This window comes from Cynocephalus volans, chromosome 17 (assembly GCF_027409185.1).
Source record: "Cynocephalus volans isolate mCynVol1 chromosome 17, mCynVol1.pri, whole genome shotgun sequence".
Lineage (NCBI taxonomy): Eukaryota > Metazoa > Chordata > Mammalia > Dermoptera > Cynocephalidae > Cynocephalus > Cynocephalus volans.
In genome coordinates, this window is record NC_084476.1 from 5,288,417 (window position 1) to 5,307,458 (window position 19,042).

General features: G+C 54.0%; 1 protein-coding gene across 1 annotated transcript; it reads right to left on the bottom strand.

The window, feature by feature from the left end:
- Window positions 1–1,041: 1,041 nt before the first annotated feature.
- GTF3C5 (general transcription factor IIIC subunit 5) lies at window positions 1,042–18,416 on the bottom strand. The gene is made up of 11 exons (XM_063082128.1): window positions 18,007–18,416; window positions 15,579–15,798; window positions 14,057–14,255; window positions 8,240–8,432; window positions 6,914–7,018; window positions 5,605–5,719; window positions 5,042–5,122; window positions 4,707–4,804; window positions 3,414–3,496; window positions 2,567–2,709; window positions 1,042–1,605 (listed from the first exon to the last, which is right to left on the bottom strand). The coding sequence occupies exons 1-11, from the start codon at window positions 18,157–18,159 to the stop codon at window positions 1,445–1,447; spliced, it is 1,551 nt and encodes a 516-aa protein (XP_062938198.1). The 5' UTR covers window positions 18,160–18,416; the 3' UTR covers window positions 1,042–1,444.
- Window positions 18,417–19,042: the final 626 nt, after the last annotated feature.

Below are 19,042 nucleotides of genomic sequence, written 5' to 3' on the forward strand. Positions count from 1 at the left end.
AACTAGAGGACGAGGAAGAGTCCTTCATAGAATTCCAGCTAATAATGCAGAGAACAGAATTCACCAGTTTGCAACCACCAAGGAAGTATTAGGTGCAGGCAAGTATCCACGGCTGTTTAAAACCATTGGATAAGAGACTGACGGCTGGCTGACAACACCTGTCCTGCTGGTCAATCCTAGCATCACCAACAGAACTGAGCAGACATCTCATGCCTGGGCAGAGGCCCTGAACCTGAACGTGCTAGAGGCTCCTCCTGCTGTCAGGAGCCACAAGCATGTGAATCTCCACCACAAGGAAGCAAACAGCAGAACCCAGAATGGGACATTCTGTAGGACAAGCGAGCTATAGATTTCTTCAACAAATAAATGATGGGGGCCCAGGGAGGGGGAGGGAGTTCTGCCAGACTCAAGCAAACACGAGGACACATCAGCCGCAGGCAGTGTGGGGGAGTGGGGTCAGCCTGGCCTGCTTCTCCCCTTCAAGACGGGCTCCCAGGACTGGCCGCTTCAGGCTGACTGAGCCACTGGGGTTCCCGATCTTGTCATGGGAGGGGGCTTCCCAGGGGCCTGCTTAGCAGGATGGGGCTTCCTGAAGCATGTGGCTTTAGAATCGATGTATATCAAGCTGCTGAAGGGACTCAGGGTCACACTAAGTGGCAGGGTGTGCAGGAAGCGGTGCTGCTGCCCGCGGCGTGGGAGGATGCAGCCATGAGTGCCCTCCAGGGCAGCAGGCTTGGCGGGGATGCAGAGCCTGTGCTTGCACACTGGGAAGCTGTGAGCCAACAGGGTGGCTTTCCCCTGAACTTACGGAGTCTGGGCTTGGGGTTACTCTGGCTGCCTGCACCCACCCGACTGGAGTGGAGGCACAGGCCAGCATTGTCAGCAGGTCACTGACAGCAAGGGAAGGAACACGGGAAGTACTGCGGGAGCCCGAGCCCCAAGGCAAGAGGAAACCCCCCTGAGGCTCCCACACTTGAACTGAGACACCAAGACTCCTGCAGAAATTGATTTAATAAAGACAATTCCATTGGGAATTCCAGGACACTCTTTGGCCATCTGTGACCACAGACCAGCTTCTCTTGCCATCTCTGCCACCAGAGTCACAAGACCCACACCAGGACCAGCCTCACCCCCAGTGGCATCATCTCCACCTCCAGCTGTCTCTGGTCTCAGAGGTGGTGGGCGCTGGCTCAGCCTGCTGGATACTGCGCTGGGTCATGGGTGGGCAGAGCCAGGGCACCTTTGGGAATGTCCCCACCACCCACGGCCAGATGGCAGCAACAAGCTGCAGGTCACAGCCAGGGCCAGGGTCAGCTGCACCCTTTGCTGAGACCCCAGCTTTCCTCAGAGGAGCCTCCAAGGGCCATTCTGGATACTGTGGGTGGCACAGACCAGACACCAGTCTTGCCTAGTCAGGGAGGGCCAGCCTTGGGCCCGGGGCCCATCACACATAGTCCAGAATCTCCGTCTCCATCTCGTTCTCACTCCCATCTGACGGCTTGAAGTCCTCCTCTTCCTCTTCATCCTCCTCCTCCTCATCGTCCCCAGACTCGTAGGTCAGCTGCTCCTTCTCACTGCCAGCTTTGGCCGGGCTGGAGAAGAGAGCTGGGCCAGAGGAGACAAGGGCGTGTGGGTCCCACGCAGGCTCCCTGGGTGGCCCAGAGCAGGCTGCAGGGCTCCTGGGGAGCCTGTTTACAATTCCAGGTGTTTGGGCTCAGCTTGGAGAAGCTGTTGGGGAAGTTCGGGGGCAGGAGGAACAGCTGGGCATCTGTCAATCTGCAAGCACTTCAGGGGAATCCTGAAGCAGGCAGGTTTGAAACCACATGCCCAGAGGAGCCATGGGCCCCCTGAGAGTGTATGCACCACTTTTCCTGGGAAAGGGTTCATAGCCTTGTTTAGATTCCCAAAGCGGGCAGTGTCCATGTCCCAGACAAAGCTAAGTCCCCCTGCTCTGGTCAGATCCGTGGGGCCTGGCTGGGTCCAGGACTCCCTGTCCCCAAGCCTAGGAGGAATGCCCTGAGAGGGGCCGTGTTGGTACTCTCCCCAACCTCACCAGACCCACAGCCCAGCAAGTGGGCACCCCTTCCTCGCTTCCCCAGAAGCCAGCCCCTGCCCCTGCCAGGGCTGCTGGCCCCTGGAAGGATCCAGGCAGCACACAGTAGGGCAACCAGGCCATGGGCTCCTGCTGTCCCTGCTCCCACAGTGGAAGAGACAGAGGCAAAGCGTGCCAAAGTGCGCTGGAAGACGCAGCCATGGGGTCAGCACATCGAGTGGAGGCTGTGGATGGTGCCCCAGCCCACTGCAGCCCCTCCCCTCTGAGCCTGCCCCCTGCTTTTGACCCCAGTGCTGAGTGCTACAACTCCCAACCGGGTAGCTCAGTGGGGCAGCCCAGGGATGCTGGACCCTGGGCTGAGCCCTGGCTCACAAGGCCTCCCTCCCACTAGGGTCAGAGGCAAGATGATCTACCTGGCATAATTTCTTGGGAATGGGTCCATCAGGGACACTGGCTCTGTCCCAAGTGGGCCCCCAGGCATCTGGGCCTTCCTTCACCCCAAGCAGCTCTCACCAGGCCTCTTGGAGCGGATGGTCTGCCGGATCAGGAGGGACATGGCGTTTCTCAGGTTGTCGCTGGTCTTGGGGAGGCACCACCCATCCCGCTCTGTGCACAAATTCTCCGCCCCATCATTGCGGTGAATGATCTTCTGCAACCTGGGGACGTACAGATCCAGGGAGGTCCCTGCTGATAGGGCCAGTATGTGGTTTTGGGAGAGGAGGAGTTGTGTTGAGAAAAACAGCACTCAGAGTGGAGTCGGCAGAGAATATGGAAATGAAGAACATCACGAGAGCTGTGGGCTCCCAGCTGGGTCCTTAACTTGGGTGGTCCCTGGACACCCTCGAACTGCACACGAAGCTGGGTGTGTGCTGGCACATTTTTCTGGCAAGAGTCTCAGCTTGCACCAGACTTCAAGCTATTTAGAACGCTCCCTTTCTCCTCCCGTCCCAGTGCTCTCCCCTGCAATTATTTACACATCACAAAGAGCAGGTGGCTAGAAGGTTCTGGCATCCGACCAGCTTCGGGATTAGGAACGGCGTCCCAGACCCTCATGCGGGCACCACAGGACGAGGGGCAAAGACTCACCAGCAAGAACTATCTCTGCCCACCCGTAGCAGAGAACAACAGCTTATGAGAACAGCTCTGCTCAGAAGTGCCACCTGTGGTGGACACCGGGAACTGCTGCGGAGGGCCACCCAAGCCATGCACGGGGACCTTCTAGGCAGCACCAAACTCCGAGACAGGCGAGTGCTCTTGAAGCAGAAGGGCTGAAGCAAACACTGTCCTTGGGCAATTTCCCAGCACTGGCCTCGAGTCCGATGGCCCCCCCTTGTCACCCCAGGGCCCCTCACGTACGTACTCTTCCATGTTCAGATCACATAACTGGTAGAACATCTGTCGATAGGGTGGCAGGGCCCCCTCCCGGAAGATGTAGACCGAGTCCTGGGGAGGGAAGGGGAGACACCAGGAGGGTTGGCTGGAGCCCTTGGGGGTGGACAGTGTTGGAGACCCCCATGCTGTAGGCTCCCACGGGGGTTTCTCCAAGGAGTTGGCTGTCATCAGGACCAGGTTGGGCAGACAGGCCAGAAGGCCAGGGAGCCGATCTGGAGAAAACAAGCTCTGATGCCCCCGGAGTTTCTGAAGGGGCGGATGAAGCAGCCAGACCCTCCTGGGGCCACGGGGAACCGTGAGCCCACCAGCGAGGTGAGCCACAGCACTGGTGGTGTGGGGCTGGCCCTGGCAGTGCAGGCCCCTGCTTTCTGTGCCACCCTGCAGAACTTGACCTCCTTCTTCCTCACCAACTGCTATTAACTGGCTGTCCTATGTCCCCCACACACTGCCTTGACATCTCTTCTAGGAGGAAAGCAGCATTTAATGAGTATCCCTTCTCTTTTCCCCCACCCAGGCATGTGCTTCTAGAAGCAGGGATAATGCCTCAGGTGAGAGTCCTTGAGGAGAAGGAAGTCACTTGGGCTGGGACATGGTCGCCCCTCACTGAGAAGAGAGCAAAGGTCTGGAAAGCCTGGGGCACTGATGGCATTGGGGTGGCCTCGTCCCTCATATCACCTGTCCACTGCACTCACATTCTGCCACCCCTTACCTTAGGCAGGTGATTCCGGGTGGGGGACACACCCTGCTCAGCCCACCCCAGGACTGTGGGGAGGCTCGCGGAGCCTGAATGTGGGAAAGGCTTTGGAAATTGCCAGCTACCATTGGGTGATCAAACCGGTCACCTCACGAGCCCACAAGGGCTCTAGGCCATCTCCACACCTGCGCCCAGCCCACGGCCCGGACGGTCTGCATGGCACCTGATTTCCATCATTCCAGCAGCAATCGTGTACCTCAGTGGGCCAGGCTCACGAAAGGCAGTCACGTGCAGTTGCCAATGTTGGATTTCCTTGAAACCTGTCACCACCTCTGTGCCCACACGGTCCTCAGTACCCACGGCCTTGGGTGGTTTGCCCTGAGCTCTGGCCCTCAGTTTCTGGAGGCTGTCCCAAAGGTACTGGGTGCGCAGAGCTGCCTCAAAGCCCCTCCCAGGGGGCACTCACAGGGCACCCAGCCCTGCGAGGGAGGTGCCTGCCTGCCACCACAGCCTTCTCCCTCATCCAGGCAAAGAGCTGCTCCCTCCTGGGGCTCACAGGACACCCACCTTCAGCTTGTACTTGTTGGGGGTTGATTTCCGTGCACCGGCCGTCCCCGACGGGCCCAAGCCCTGCTTCAGATCATGCATGGTAACGAGCTGGCCGGCTGGCAGGGACAACAGCAGTGCTTTGGCACATGGGGGTGGGACTGGGGGGGACTTCTCCCAACCACCCCACCCTTCCCTCCTGCCTGCCCGCCCCCCACAGGGAAGAATGGCCAGCAGTGCCCAGAGGGGACCCGCGGGAAGTGCCTCCCCATCTCACTGTCCAGACACTGCCCTTCCTCGGAATCCACATGATGCCAAATCACTCCTGAGCCACAGTGCAAGCCTGGGGCACTCACGCATCTTTCTGACGGTGACAGGGAGGCTGTAGTTGTAGGTGCTGCGTTTGGCTTTGACGGGCATGTCGCTGGTGGCATAACCTGTGGGCGAGGGCAGGCATGTCGGGAGGGCAGGCTTAGGGCCCACCTGGCAAACAGCACTGGCTTCACATCAGGGGCAGGACCTGGGTTTGTGGGGTGCCGCCCAAGAAAGGTGACCCAAGCTGCCATGCCACTGGGGTGACAGTCACCAACGCATTCCAGTACTCCCCCATACAGGCTGGGAGCTAGTGCTCTGTGTGGGGGGCTCACTGCAGTCCTGGGGTCAGACACTTGCTAGTCACAGGAGCACAGGTCACTGTGGAGTGACTGGAAGAGCGACTGTAGGTCAGAAACTAGAGGGTCAACAGTGGAGCCAGGCCAGAGCAGGACCTGCCTTTTTCTGCTATTCTGAGTCCACCAGACTCTCACCAGTGGGAAAGAGGCTTTTTATCCTCTCCATATGAACAGATACTTATCACAAGAGGGAACACAACAAGAAACTGAGAGAGAAAATAGAAGGCAAAGCTTTCTGTGGTTTTTACCATATTTCATTCCACAACGGATTCGGAAATCAAGGACTTGATAGATCTTGGCTTCTGGGTTTTTTCGGGGGTCGTACCCATATCGAATCCACAGGCTTCTCCAGGGGCCTGTGATCTAGAGACAGAAAAGGTAGGAGTGTGCGGTGGGGTCAAGGCCAGGTCCTCTTGGTGCCTAGGCAGGGGCAGAGCCCTGAACTGAGGCAGCAGAACACCCAAGAGCAGGGACATGGCTCTGGACACCATGCCAGCTCTCCCACCCCGGGCATCCACTTGGTCTTCCTGTCAGAGGGAGCGGGCAAGGGCACCTTTCCCCCAGGCTTTCATGAGGGTTAGAGGAGCCTTCCCACAGAGCCTGGCACAAGCAAGTGCTCACTGTTATTATTCTCCTGATCAAGGGCATGTCCTCTGCCCCCAAATGGTACTTCTGAAGTACGTCTGTCTAAGAAGCCAGTGCTAAGTGATGGAAGGCAGCGCTCCAGAGTCGGGAGTCCAACAGGACAAGAGGGATGAGCCTTTCTCATGCTCCAGCAGTCACCAACCCTTGTGGTCACATCAAGGCTGTGATGTCACCGGGCCTCCCCAAGGCTCTGCATGGGGACCCTCAGCAGGTGGGGGTCCCTTTCCTATTGGCATTTGGGAACTCAGTAGTGACACGCTGCCCGACTGAATCAAAGGTGGATGTGTCCCCACCGAACCCCACTTGGCATGGGTGGAGGGGGCTGGGGCAGGGTGGCTCTTTGGTTAAGGGCCCAACCTCTGCAGCTAGATAGTCTGGGGTCCCCAGGTGGCTCCGTCACTTGCCGGCTGTAGGACTGCAGCACATCACATCACCTCTCTGAGCCTCAGCTTTTCCTCAGAGATAAAAAGGGACTCCTGCAGCCACCTCCACGGAGGAACAAAGGATCTGATGTGCACACAGTGTTTACCCATGGCCTCGTTCTTAAAAGTTCTCAGTACAAAGTCATTCTACAGTCCATAATCCTTCTACCTACAAGTTAGGTAATTACACCTTCATCCTAAAATCATCCAAATGTGGCCAAATATGTTATTAAGAGGTTGTGGAGAGTGCCCTGACTCATGGAGCTGGAAACCTTTCTAGCTGGCTTTAAAAAGCCATCTCAGGGGTGCCAGGATGGTGGGTACCAGAAAAGAAGATACCAGGGTGAGGGTGTATCGGGACAGGGGTTCCAGGATGGGAGCAGTGCCAGTGCAGGGGCCACCTACTCTTGCTGTGGCTCTAAGATATCACATCAGGGATTAAGAACCACTCTGGTGGGAACCAAGCGGGTGGGTAGGTGGTGATGCTTACCATGTAATAGGCCATGAAGGGAAGCAAGATCTTGAGCTTGTCAGGGTGGACACTGATGTTGGCCTTGATGGCGTTCCGGGACCAGATGGGTCGGATCTCAAAGAGCTGGGGAGGGCCAAGGGCAGAGGTGAGATGAGTACCAGCAGCTTCCTTCCTCCTGCCCCAGACTCTGCAGCATGGCCTAAGCCCCTCCAGACAGGAGTGGGTGGAGAGCAAGGGCGAGCAGCAGGGCCCAGCCCCCAGCCCCCAGCCCCTCCGCACACGCACTCATCCCTTCCTTCCCTCGGAAGCGTGGGCTGTCCACCCGGCATGTATCAAGTGCAGCTGTGGGGCCTGGGGTCCTGAAATGATCACAAAGGACATGGTCCCTGTCCTTACACAGCTTACAGTGCAGTGGGGCGCAGGGCTGAGAGGGGACGTCCAGAGCTACAGGACCCTGAGCAGCCCCACCCTGGAGGGCAGGCACCTGGGTGGGACAGCATCAAGGCTGATGGGGTGGCCTAACCCAGGGGAGGTGGCACAAGGCCAGTGAGCCGGAGTGTGGAGGGCCAGGACAGATGCTGGGAATTCAGCAAGATATCTATACAGTCTCTCTAAGAAGAAACCCCCATGGGAACAGGCTGTAACTTCAGCTTAAACAAGGGAAGAGTCTGCGCCTCGGTCAGCAGAGACATGGCATGTGAGCTCACTGTGCATGCCTGGTGGGGACACAACAGCCAGAGGCCCCAGCCTGGTCTTCGCAGCAACTGCAAGCCAGAAAGGAAGGCAGAATGCCGGGTGGCAGGGCTCCAGCTGCAATGGGGAGGAAAGTGCCAGGGCCTCGCACGCGGGGTCACCCCATCTGGTTTGTTGCAACAAGCGAAGGGATAAGTGAAAGCTCACTGGGTCCCAGAGTGCCACATCTGAGTCACATGTGAACAATGCACCCATTTTCTTTTTTTTAACCACCTGAAGAGATCGCTTAAGAATTCTAAGTGAAGACTGACCAGTTAGCTCAGTTGGTTAGAGCGCAGGCTCATAACACCAAGGTCACAGGTATAGATCCCATAGCGACCAGCCGCCAAAAAAAAAAAAAAAAAAAAAGAAAGAAAGAAAAAGAAAATAAGAATTCTAAGAAGTGTTTTCAAGCTTAGGAATGCAGGGCTTATAGTGACGCAGTTTTTAGACGTGACACCTGGAGGTGAAAAATTCCCAGAGACGAATGAATGAGTTTTAAAACAGTGAGTAGGGCCCACCCCACGACGCCATGGGACAGGGAGCAGCTGGGTAAACGCCAGGTGGTCGATGCAGAGCTGCCCCGCAGGGCTAGGCACGAGCGGTGCTCACCTTCCTCAGCTCCTCCTCCACTTTCCGATCCAAGGGGTTGGTGCAGACTCTTTTCCACGTCTGGACCGCAGCCTCCAGCGGCTTCAAGGGCACCTCGTCCTCAAAGTTGACAAAGATGGCGTTGTGGGGGCGCCGGGCCCTGCTCAGGCCAATCAGGTTCTCGCCTGAGATAGGGGGGTTGTTGTAGCCTTCCCTGGGGACAGAGAAAGCCGGTGAGGGCAGGAGTGCCGAGGATGATTCAGGCACAGGCCTGGCCAGACCAGGAGAGAGCCCAGCAGGCCTGCAATACCAACACCCAAGTGTGTGAGCCTTTCTTTCCCCCGGAAATGTGGGTTAGGAAGAGGATCTCAGGCTGGCGACCTAGGAAGAACAGTGGCTGCAACTGCTAACAGCGGCTCAGAGAAGCTCCGGTGCCTCCCAATGGCACTGAGTCAGGTACAGCACTGTCCAGCATGCGGTCTAAATGTCCACCAGCTGGGAATGGCGAAATCAGTCCAGGCACAGCCATACAAGAGGACATGATCTGCTGGTAAAACAGTAACAAGAGCTACACTTGCTGACGTTCATTTTCATGCAATTCACTTACCTAACCCTTAAAACAATCCTGTGAATAAGGAACCATCTTCTCATCAAGTAACTGAGGCCACAGGAATTAGGAAACATGCCCCGGGAAAGGGCTGACCATAAAGGAGCCAGGATTCAAGGCCAGGCAGCCTGGCTGCAGAGGTCCCGTTAGCCACCTGTCCTGCCACCTAACAGAGCATGACTCTGGCTCAGAAGTGTTTCGACAACTGCTATGGTTAGAATGTGTCCCCCAAAGTTCATGTGCTGGAAACATTATGCCCAATGCAACAGGGTTGAGAGGTGTGACCTTTAAGAGGTGATGAGATCATAAGAACTAATTCCTGCACGAGAGGATTAATTCCATGACTGCAGGAGTGGGTTCCTGAGAAAAGGTGGAGTTCAGCCCCTCCTGCTTCTGCTCTTGCCCATGCTCTTTTGCCCTCCCAGCTTCCGCCATGGGATGATGCAGCAGGAAGGTCCTCGCCAGATGCAGACCCCTGGACCTTGGACTTCCCACCCTCCCGAACCGTAAGAGATAAATCTCTGTTCTTTATAAATTACCTGGTCTCAGGTATTCTGTTACAGCAACACACAAGGGACTAAGACAGCAGTACAGAGGTGAATAGGAAAAAGATATTACCAAATGGTATTGTCATACAGCACAGAGGTCAAAAGCAAGGGTTCCACTTGTTCAAACCCACAGAATGTCCACAACCGAGTTAACCTAATGCAAACTACTGAAGTAGGCTGTCACTGTGACAGACGTACGTGCCAGTGGAGGACGCTGACAGCGCAGGAGGCTGTGTGGGGGGGGCAGGGGCTACGTAAGAAATCTCTGGACCTTCATCTTACGTTGCTGTGAACTTAAAACTGCTCTAAAAAAATAAAGTCTTTAAAAAACACACACAAGGCAGGAGTTCTAGAACTATGTCTGTGTGCGGGCACAGAACACATCTAGGCGGATGTTTACCAAAATACTTGCAGTGGTTCCCTTGTTAAGGTCGGACATAGAGATGTCAGGCTGTACAGCAGCAGTGGGGCTGGGATAAAGAACCCCTGTAAGACCACCGTCAGCTTCAATCATTATCATCCTGGGGCTAATTTCGTTTCGTCTGTGCCCCAGCCCACTAAATTATTTTGAAGTACATTTTAAAGCATGTCCTGGACATCATATAATTTCATTCAGGTGATTATTACCTTTTATATTTGTTTCCACTTTACCTCAATTTTCTACATGAGTACATACCATCTACCTACTTATAAATAACAAAGGAAACAAAAAGACAGAATCAAGCCTCGTTTTTTTCTTTTTAAAGATGACTGGTAAGTGGATCTTAACCCTTGACTTGGTGTTGTCAGCACCACGCTCTACCAAGTGAGCTAACCGGCCATCCCTATATAGGGATCTGAATCCGTGCCCTTGGTGTTATCAGCACCACACTCTCCCGAGTGAGCCACGGGCCGGCCCTCAAGCCTTTTTTTTATGTGCCTCCATCAGAAACTGTCCCAGACAAGTGCAACATTATCCTGTTTTCAAAGGCACCTCCCTGTAACCCCAGACACCCCCAGGAAGGAAAGCCAGGCAGCCCACCTGCAATAGCAACAGAGGGAGCAGGCAACCACCTGTGCCAGGCACTGCAGGGAAAGGGCCCATGGCCACCTCTGCTGCCTACCCCACCCCATGGTAGCTTCAGGCTATGGGCTGTGTGTGTCACCATGATTCTAAGTGCATGGAGAACTGTTGGCAGGTGCCAAGGGGTGCTGACTGCAAAGTCAGCAGGACCACCCTGCAGGGCTCCCCCAAAGAACAAGAGGGACCCTGTCAGGCCAGCCTCCAGCCTCTCTTCTGCCCACCCAACTTGTGAGAAGCCCAACCTCCCCAGATTCAGGGAGGGGCCCGAGGCGAAGGCCAGACCTCCCCCACCAGACATCGTGCACCCCAGCACCCAGGAAAATTGACAGCAGCCCTGGGAGAAAAGGCAGGTTCATTCCATATGCTGGAAAACCAATAAACCACACAGACGAAGAGGGGCCTGAGGGCCCAAGGGCAGCCACCCTGCCCCCTCGCCCCCACCCCAGAGGCTTGGGAGCAGCTGCCAGCTGGTGCCATGGGCAGAGCAGTGACTCCGAGGCCGCCATCCTGCGCCAGGTGCAGCAGTGCAGGGTGTTCTATTTTCTTCTGCTACACAGTTTTGTTTGTTTCTGACTACACAAGCAAACTGCTTTTGGGGGGTGCAGAAATCAAAACATTTCAGAAATACGTAACTTCAAAAAAAAAAAAGGATGATATCATCCCCTGCCTAAAACTCTTGTGCTGAGTGTAATCCATGACAGTACTTCACAAAGTCTGTGGAAAAACAGAATTAAAAGATAATACAATACTTTAGATAGGATATGGAGGGGGAAAAAAGATAATACAAATCTTTGCAATAGGTTCTTGAAGTACACTCGTACATTCAGAAAACTGTATCATTCTATGTGCAAGGGTTTTCAGCAGGGAGTTGACATGACTTGGTTCTTTTTAGTTATACATTTCCATACTGTTTTTTTTCTAACAAGCACAATTGACTCTAACAATCAGAAAAAAAGCAGGGGTGGGGAGAAGGGCAAGGGATGTCACAGATTAAAACAGACCCGGGAGACATCAATTGAAAGCACTGTGTATGGCCCTTGCTTGGCTCCTGAGTTGCTTTTGAGATACTCAAGAAGAACTGAGCAAGTACTGGCTACAGGATGACATTACGGGGCATTGTGACACCTGTTCGGTATGATACGAGCATCGCAGCTAGGTTTAAAAACTCAAGCCCTCTGCTGTTAGAGGTGCACACTGGCTTGTTTCTGGAGGCAGTGCTGTGCCACTGGAGTGGAGACAGGGATGAGGAAATGGGAGTAGCAGAATGTTGCTCCCTGTTGGAGCTGGTGGTAGGAACATGGGTGTCTATTAAACAAGCCAATTCTCTCCGCTTTGAGATACTTGTTTGAAACATTCCATAATATTTTTTTAAAGGCAGAGACCTTCACCCCTACCACTCTCTCTGGCTCACTCTGCCCTGGGAGTGCCGGCCTCTGGACCCTTCCTTTGCATGTGCCAATGCCCTGGTCTGGAATGTTCTCCCCGGATCCTCACCTGCCCGGCTCTGTTATCACTCAGGTCTCCGTTTTAAATGTCAGCTCCTCCGAGGGCTCTCTGTGACACGCTTAGTCCTGGCCCACCACTGTCCAGGACAACTCACTCCCCATTACCCACTATAAGGCACGCATCCATTTCCTCATGTTCCATCCACATCCTCAGTCCCCAGCCCCAGAACAGAGCGTCACCTGACACCAGGCTCCAGGGAGTGCCTGGGCCACGACAGGCAGGTGCTCAGGTAGGAGAGTCCTCCCACCCCTCCAGAGATAACTATTGTGGGTCCGACCGTCCAGACTTTTCTAGGCTTCCAACATCACACCGCAGCTTACGTTTATACCACAGAAACTGTTCTAACACCTGCCTTTTTCACAGAGCAAGCTATCCTGGCCACAGGCCACATCAGGACACAGAGCCCCCTCTCTTGAAAGCTGTGTTTTTGGAAGCTTTAAACCTGCTGCAGAAAAATTATTTAACAAACATCACCACCTATAGGCCATCTTTCAAACTGTCCCTTTTCCTCTTGCTGAGCTGCTTTTACTAATCTTGCTACCCAGATCTTTATACACTGGGTCCCCAAATACATGCTGAGTACCTCTCACAGGCCAGGCTGTTCTGGGCACCAGGGACACAACAGAGAACAAAACAGGCCAAATTGCTACCTTTGGGAAGCTTACATTAAAATGGGAAATTTTTAAAATTTTTGTCTTTTTGTATGTAATTTTAAAAAGTAAAGCACACAAAAATAAGGACAGTGTGGCACTGAGCAACAAGAAGGCCCACAGAGTAGGAAAGAGCGGCTTGGTGCTGCCCATGTGACATGGCCAAGCCACCAGCCCCATCTTGGCCTCCTCCTGTATAAATGGGGGTGAAAAGCACTGGATGGTCACTAGCAGGCTGGGATAAAATGCACACACAGCACTGCTCCACAGGCACGCTAAATAATTGGAGTGGAGCTGGTGGGTGCTATTAATCTCAAGTTGGGTATTTTCAAACTCGTTTTCTTTCTTTCTTTTTTTTTTTAAGATGACTGGTAAGGGGATCTTAACCCTGGAATTGGTGTCAAGTAAGCTAAATGGCCATCCCTATATAAGGATCTGAACCCGTGGCCTTTCTGTTATCAGCACCACACTCTCCCAAAGGGGCCGGCCCTCAAACTCATTTTCTTCATTTTTAAAAATACTATTCAGTCTTGGCTTTTATACAAAGGGAATCCTATTCCTTCATGTCAGTGTGTGGCTAGTGTCCAGTAAAAAACCAACATGTGACCATGCCCAGTCCTGCCTTTCCAACAACCCCTGGGGTCTCTAACTAAAGAACTTATTTCACTGAATTACATGTGGTCTTGTTAGGGATTTGCACATGGAGGCGGGTGGGGATGGGAGACAGGCTATGGGTCACATCCATCTGGCTTAAGCAAGATCTGTGTAGAATAACAGCCAGCTCAAGGGAGATGCACGGAGAGATGGCCAGGAGTTGGCAACCTCCAGCTGCATGGGGGACAGACAGGGAGGTGGCAAACAGCTGTGGTGACCTGGGGCTGAGGTTTTGCAGGTGAGTGTGGCAAAGGGAAGGTGGACGGAGTAAGGAAGGATTATAAAGAGGACCGCAAAATCTCTGCCAGGGACAGGGACGGTGAGGCCACAAGGGGCGAAGGAGATAGAAAAGGGCTGAGGTCAGAGCAGGACATTAGCAGGTGGCATTTCTTAGGTAGTGTTGTTACTGGTAACAGCAAAGTCTAGAGAGTGGCTGGTCAGCAATGACATGGGGATTATGCCAGAGAGGCCAATACTCAACAGGAACGCTCAAGTCCCATGGCCAAGTTCTCTGTACTTTAAGAGTCCTCGGGAAGGAAGCCAATCTGGTGAGCACACAGGCCACCATGTACTAAGGGCTTGTTTTGTATTTGGCCATGTGCTGAGAGCTGTATGTGCTTTTTAAATTTAATCCTGATACCTCTGCTGGGTAGGCACTATTGTTATCCCATTTTCAAGACAGGGAACTGAGGCTAAGAGGCATGCCTGAGGCCTCCCAACTCGGGAGCAGCAGGGTCCAGCCTTGGACCTAGGCCCTCTGACTGTAGGGCCTTGCTCTGACCCCAACCCTGAAGGGGACGGGAGGCTTACCGGTGCTGTGTCTCTGGCCGATAGAAGTAGTCTGCTGGGGTGTCCAGCCGGGAAAAGATGGGTGGGGGGATGTAGAGTGGCAGCTCCTGGTGGAAGAAACTCTCCTTCTCGGGCTTGAGCATGAGCACTTTGTTATACATGGATGTGTACCTGCCACCTGTGTCTGTGTGCACAGCCAAGTACTGGAAGTCGGACATTCCTGGAAAGAGAGGCAGACAGATGGCAGATGCCACAGCCAGGGACAGCTCTCCCCATCACACCCATCCAGGACCAGCAGCTGCTGTGCAATGGTGGCACGAGCTAAACAACACCCTTCCAAGATACTTCTGTGAACTTGGCTCACCACACTCCAGATCACTTAAATAAAAGCGATCTGGGGAGGTGGGGGAGCTGCATGATACATGAGGATAAAGTCTAGATCAGTGCTTCTGAAACATAAAGTGCATACGAATCACCTGGGGTCTTGCTAAATGCAGATGCTGAGATGCTTCATTTCTAACAAGTGCCCAGGTGAGGCTGAGGCTGAAGCTGAGGCTACTGGTCCAGGCATACACACTGAGCAACGCGGTGCTGGCTCAGTTGGAGAGACAAAATGCAAAGGGTGACATGTTGTGAATGGAAAACCTTGTCCCAGAAGGGACAGCCCTCTTTGGATACCACATTCCATCTGAATGACCAACATTCAAAATGCCCAACCCATGGGCCCCAAGTCCTCTTTTTTCTTCTTTTTACTTTCTCCTTCCTGTCTTTTCTCCTTCTATTCCTTTTTTCCTTTCTCAATCTTTATTCTCTTCAGGTTATGCCTCAGAACCACAGCTGTCATTGCAGACATTTCTAAGCTTATTAGCAATTTGCCAAGTGCCTTCTGAGGGCCTGGGCCCCGCCCTTAACAGGCATCACCCCCAGATGCTCACAAGGGCCTGGTAAGCTCCAGGCTCTGCAGCCCCCACTATACAGACAAGGAGACTGAGGCTGAGGGAAGCCAAGCCACCGCCCAAAGAATCAGGCAGAGCTAAGGCAGGCACAACGCCCATGTCCGCACTCTTCTTATGCCCACCTCGCACCCTCACCTGCCACCTCCTCACTGGGGCTGCCTATAGGTAGCAAACTTGACTGAGGGCCCCATGGGAGACATCCAGTATGCTAAGAGTCCAAAGGAGTATGAGGTCCCAAGGGGCTGAGGTGAGCTGGGAAGTCTTTGGAGGGAGGTGACACCAGCAGCAGTCAAGACCAGGAGAAGGTTCTAAAACACTGGGGTGAAAAAACTGGATGTCTACAATGACATCTTCTCTTAAGAATGCTGAAGACTGGGCGGCAGTGAGCCTGCAGTCCCCAGGGAACTGTCAGCTGGAGGGAAGAAAGGCTGCCTCCTGGATCAGGGCTGTGCTCTACCATTTCCAAAGCCCCTGCCCACATGCCCGGGCATATCTTGGCCCACTTCGCGGGTACAGATGACCCATTTGGCTCCTGAAGGCAGCAGGGCCTGAAATAACCCGATGCCACAAGAGTAGATTTCAGTTACCCTGAAATTTGTAAATGGTAGAGATGATGCCAACGATCTCCATGTCCAATGTGACCTCAGGGTGGGCCTCGGTGCCCAGCATCCCCCTCCGCTGCCTGGTTTTCTTCCTGATCCGAAGCAGCAGGCTGCTGGTACTGAAGCGGTTGGCACACACTGGATGGCAGTATGGGTCCTTGGGCCGGAAGTACAGCTCCAGCCTCTTAGTGGGGTCTGCGTAGATCTATGGTAAGGCCAAAGGAGACAGAGTGAAACAGGGACCAGCTAAGCAGCCAGCAAGGAGCAGCTCCTTTCAACAAAAGCCTGATGGTGACCCAGGTGACCCAGGAAGGGCCAGGAAGCTCGTGTTTCATTTAGAGTGCTTAATCCCCAAAAGACTCATTTTAAACCCAAGAATCTTAGTTTTTATCTAGTAGAAAATAATGAGGATAAATAGGTTTCTTCCTTCTAAGAGGCTGTAAATTGGAGATAACAACTGCCCATTAAGTATAAGCCACTATCTATTAAGAGCCTGTTCAGTGTGGGGCATATGTGACCCTTTTGGCAACACTTCAAGGGAGGTGTTATTACCTTTGAGCTTACCTTTAAGGTAACTGAGGCTTGGTGTTGGGGTTGAGGGGGGGTTGAGTGACTTGTCTAGGACTACCTACTCTAGGAACCACCCACCCCAAAGGGTCTTGGTATTCAGTCTCATACACAAATGATGCTTGGTCCAAAAAGACATCAAATCAATCACTAACAACCATTTGGCTTTGACTAGCTGTTACCTATAGCTTTCCAAGTCCCCGTTCCTTCTCCTTAAACTCTAAGAATATACCTACCTCATAGGATTGTTACAATCATTGATTGAATATCTGTGTAAAGCACTTAACCCAGTGCTTAACTCATGGTAAACATTCAACATGCATCACATACATATGAGTGAATGCTTGCCCCACACCAGGTCAGAAGATGCAGTGTCAGATGTGTGCGTATGAAGGCACCAACAACATGCACTGGGACAAGATCATCTACAATTCATTCCTCAGGAATCCCTTCTCATGAAACACATGCCTCTGAGTCCTGATGGGGTGCGAATGAATCTAGAATGGTGCTCAAGAAACACGAGTAGAATGAATGAATGAGGAAGGGCTCACACTATAGTTGGGTACAGATAATCCCTGGGGTTACTGAGAGTAAGTTCTGTCCAGGCCATAAATACCAAGTGAATAAGTCAATTTAAAAGAACAAAACATGAATGACTGAGGCTCTACTGGCATTCTGTGCTTAATGATAAAGTTCAAGCCATTTCAATATTCATAAAGGGTAAGGACTCAGCAGTTAAAAGCTCAGACTCTAGAGTCAGGCATGCATGAGTTCAAATCCCCATTATACCATATAGGAGCTGTCTGACCTAACTTTTCTCACCTGTGTCTTTATCTGAAAAACGGGAATAAAAATGGTATCTAATTCATCAGATATTGTGACATTTGTGCATTTGACAAATATTTATAGAACTAGGCACCGTTACAGATGTTAGGAGTACAGAAGTGAACAACAGGTCACTGCTGTCATGGAGTTTACAATCGCAGGGCCAAGGGGCTGAGACAAGCAATGAAGACATTAAAACATAATTCCTTTTTTTTTTTTTTTTCTCCTAAAAGATGACCGGTAAGGGGATCTTAACCCTTGGTGTTGTCAGTACCACGCCCCCCCCGAGTGAGCCACGGGCCGGCCCCAAAACATAATTTCAAATTGGATTTAACAGGATGAAGATCCAGATATTAACTGCTAGAAGCCACTTTTATTACGGTGATGAAGGAAAACCTCTCTAAAAAAGAGACATTTCAAGATCTGGTACATGTAAAAAACTTAAAACAGAGCCTCATCCCCTGCTCCCCTACTTGTGTGACCTTGAACAAGTGTGTCCGTCCCCTTGTAAAATGCACACACTGACAGTTCCTACCTGCTGGGGTTCTCAGGAGGATGAAATGTAAGCAAAGCACCTAGAACGGTGCCTGGCACAGAGTAAGGTGTCAGCTCTCAGTACCTTTGACACAAACAACACAACGTGCGTCCCCGTCTCAGGCAGGACCACAGCTCTTAGCCTCCCCGGGCCTCGGTTCTCCTCTCCGTGCAGTGAGGACGAGGCAGCGCTTTGCACCCCGCGGGGTTGCAGCTGAGCTGCGTTCACGGCACGGATGCCGGGGCTGCGGCTCACATTTGGGGATGGGATGGAGCACCCGGGGTCTCCCCTACATTCCTTTCCCCTGTTTCCTGGGCGAAAAAAGACCCATTTCCGGCGATCCCAGAAAGCAAAGCCCCGCCCACTGGCGGCCCCCAGAGTCCGTCACACTCTTCGTTGCCAAGGAAACCACACTTCCCCGGGTGGTCCCGCCCCCTCAGCCGCAGTCCAGAGACTCCGGTGACCCCGAGATTCCCAGATTCTTACCCGGGAGACGCCTTCCTCGCCGCCCAGAGTCTGCAGCATCTTGGCGACGTCGCGCACCACGCCCGGGTACTCCACACACACCATACGCCGCTCGCGCCGCAGGTCCACGGGGACCGCAGCCCCCGGCCCCGCGTCAGCCGCCTCCGTCGCCATCCCTGCCCGCCTAGCTGAGCCCGCCACGGTCCGTCCGTCAAGGGGCTCCCTGAGGCCTCGCCTCAGTGGTTCCGCGAAGGAACCATTCCGGGCTCCCTCACCGCTCGTGTCTCCCTAAATCCCCGGGGTCACCAAGACTCGAGAGCAAACGCCCGAGGGGAGGCCCCATGGCCTCGGAAAAAACGACAGCCGCGTGCTCGGCTTTTTGTTTAAAATTAAGAGGGTTGGGCTAGCGGGCGAGGCAGGGGCTTGTCTCTCCCACCAGCCAGCGAGCCACCCGGAGGATTGTAAGACACCACCCAGCCCTAGACTTCAGCCAATGGGAACCCTAGGACCGAGCCGAGATTCTAGCCAATGAAGAGTCCGGGGAGGCCGGGTGCCGCCTCCTCCCCAGGTTTTAGCTAATAGGGAGCCAGAACCTGCCCGAGTCGTCCCTGCCCTCTTCCGGGAATCCCACCCAATGACGGTTCGGGGGCGGGTCCGCGGCAGACTTCCGTCCTGGTTCCCTGCGGCGCGAAGGTTTGCGCCGCGGTTGGTTTCCTGGGTCCGCGCTCCGTGGGGCGGTTTCGCCGGGGCTCGGCCGCCCACGTTCCCCCGGCCGCCGCAGGACGAGGTTGGACGCTGCGAGCCCGAGGAACTCACTCCGCTCCACACGCAGGAAGCCCCGTCGCTGGCCGTCGAGCGGGCGCGTATGAAGCGCCTGCCTGCCGTGTGCTGGGCCCCACGCGGAACCCAGCGCGGGAGACGCCGAGGGGCGCGAGAAAGGCGGGGCTGCGGGGCGAGGCGGGCGGCGTGGGGGACGGAGGCCGCCGCGGGCCGGACCGACGGGGTCCCTGAGAACGACCTCCGGCTGTCGTGCGGAGAGTGGGCCAGAGAGAGCAGC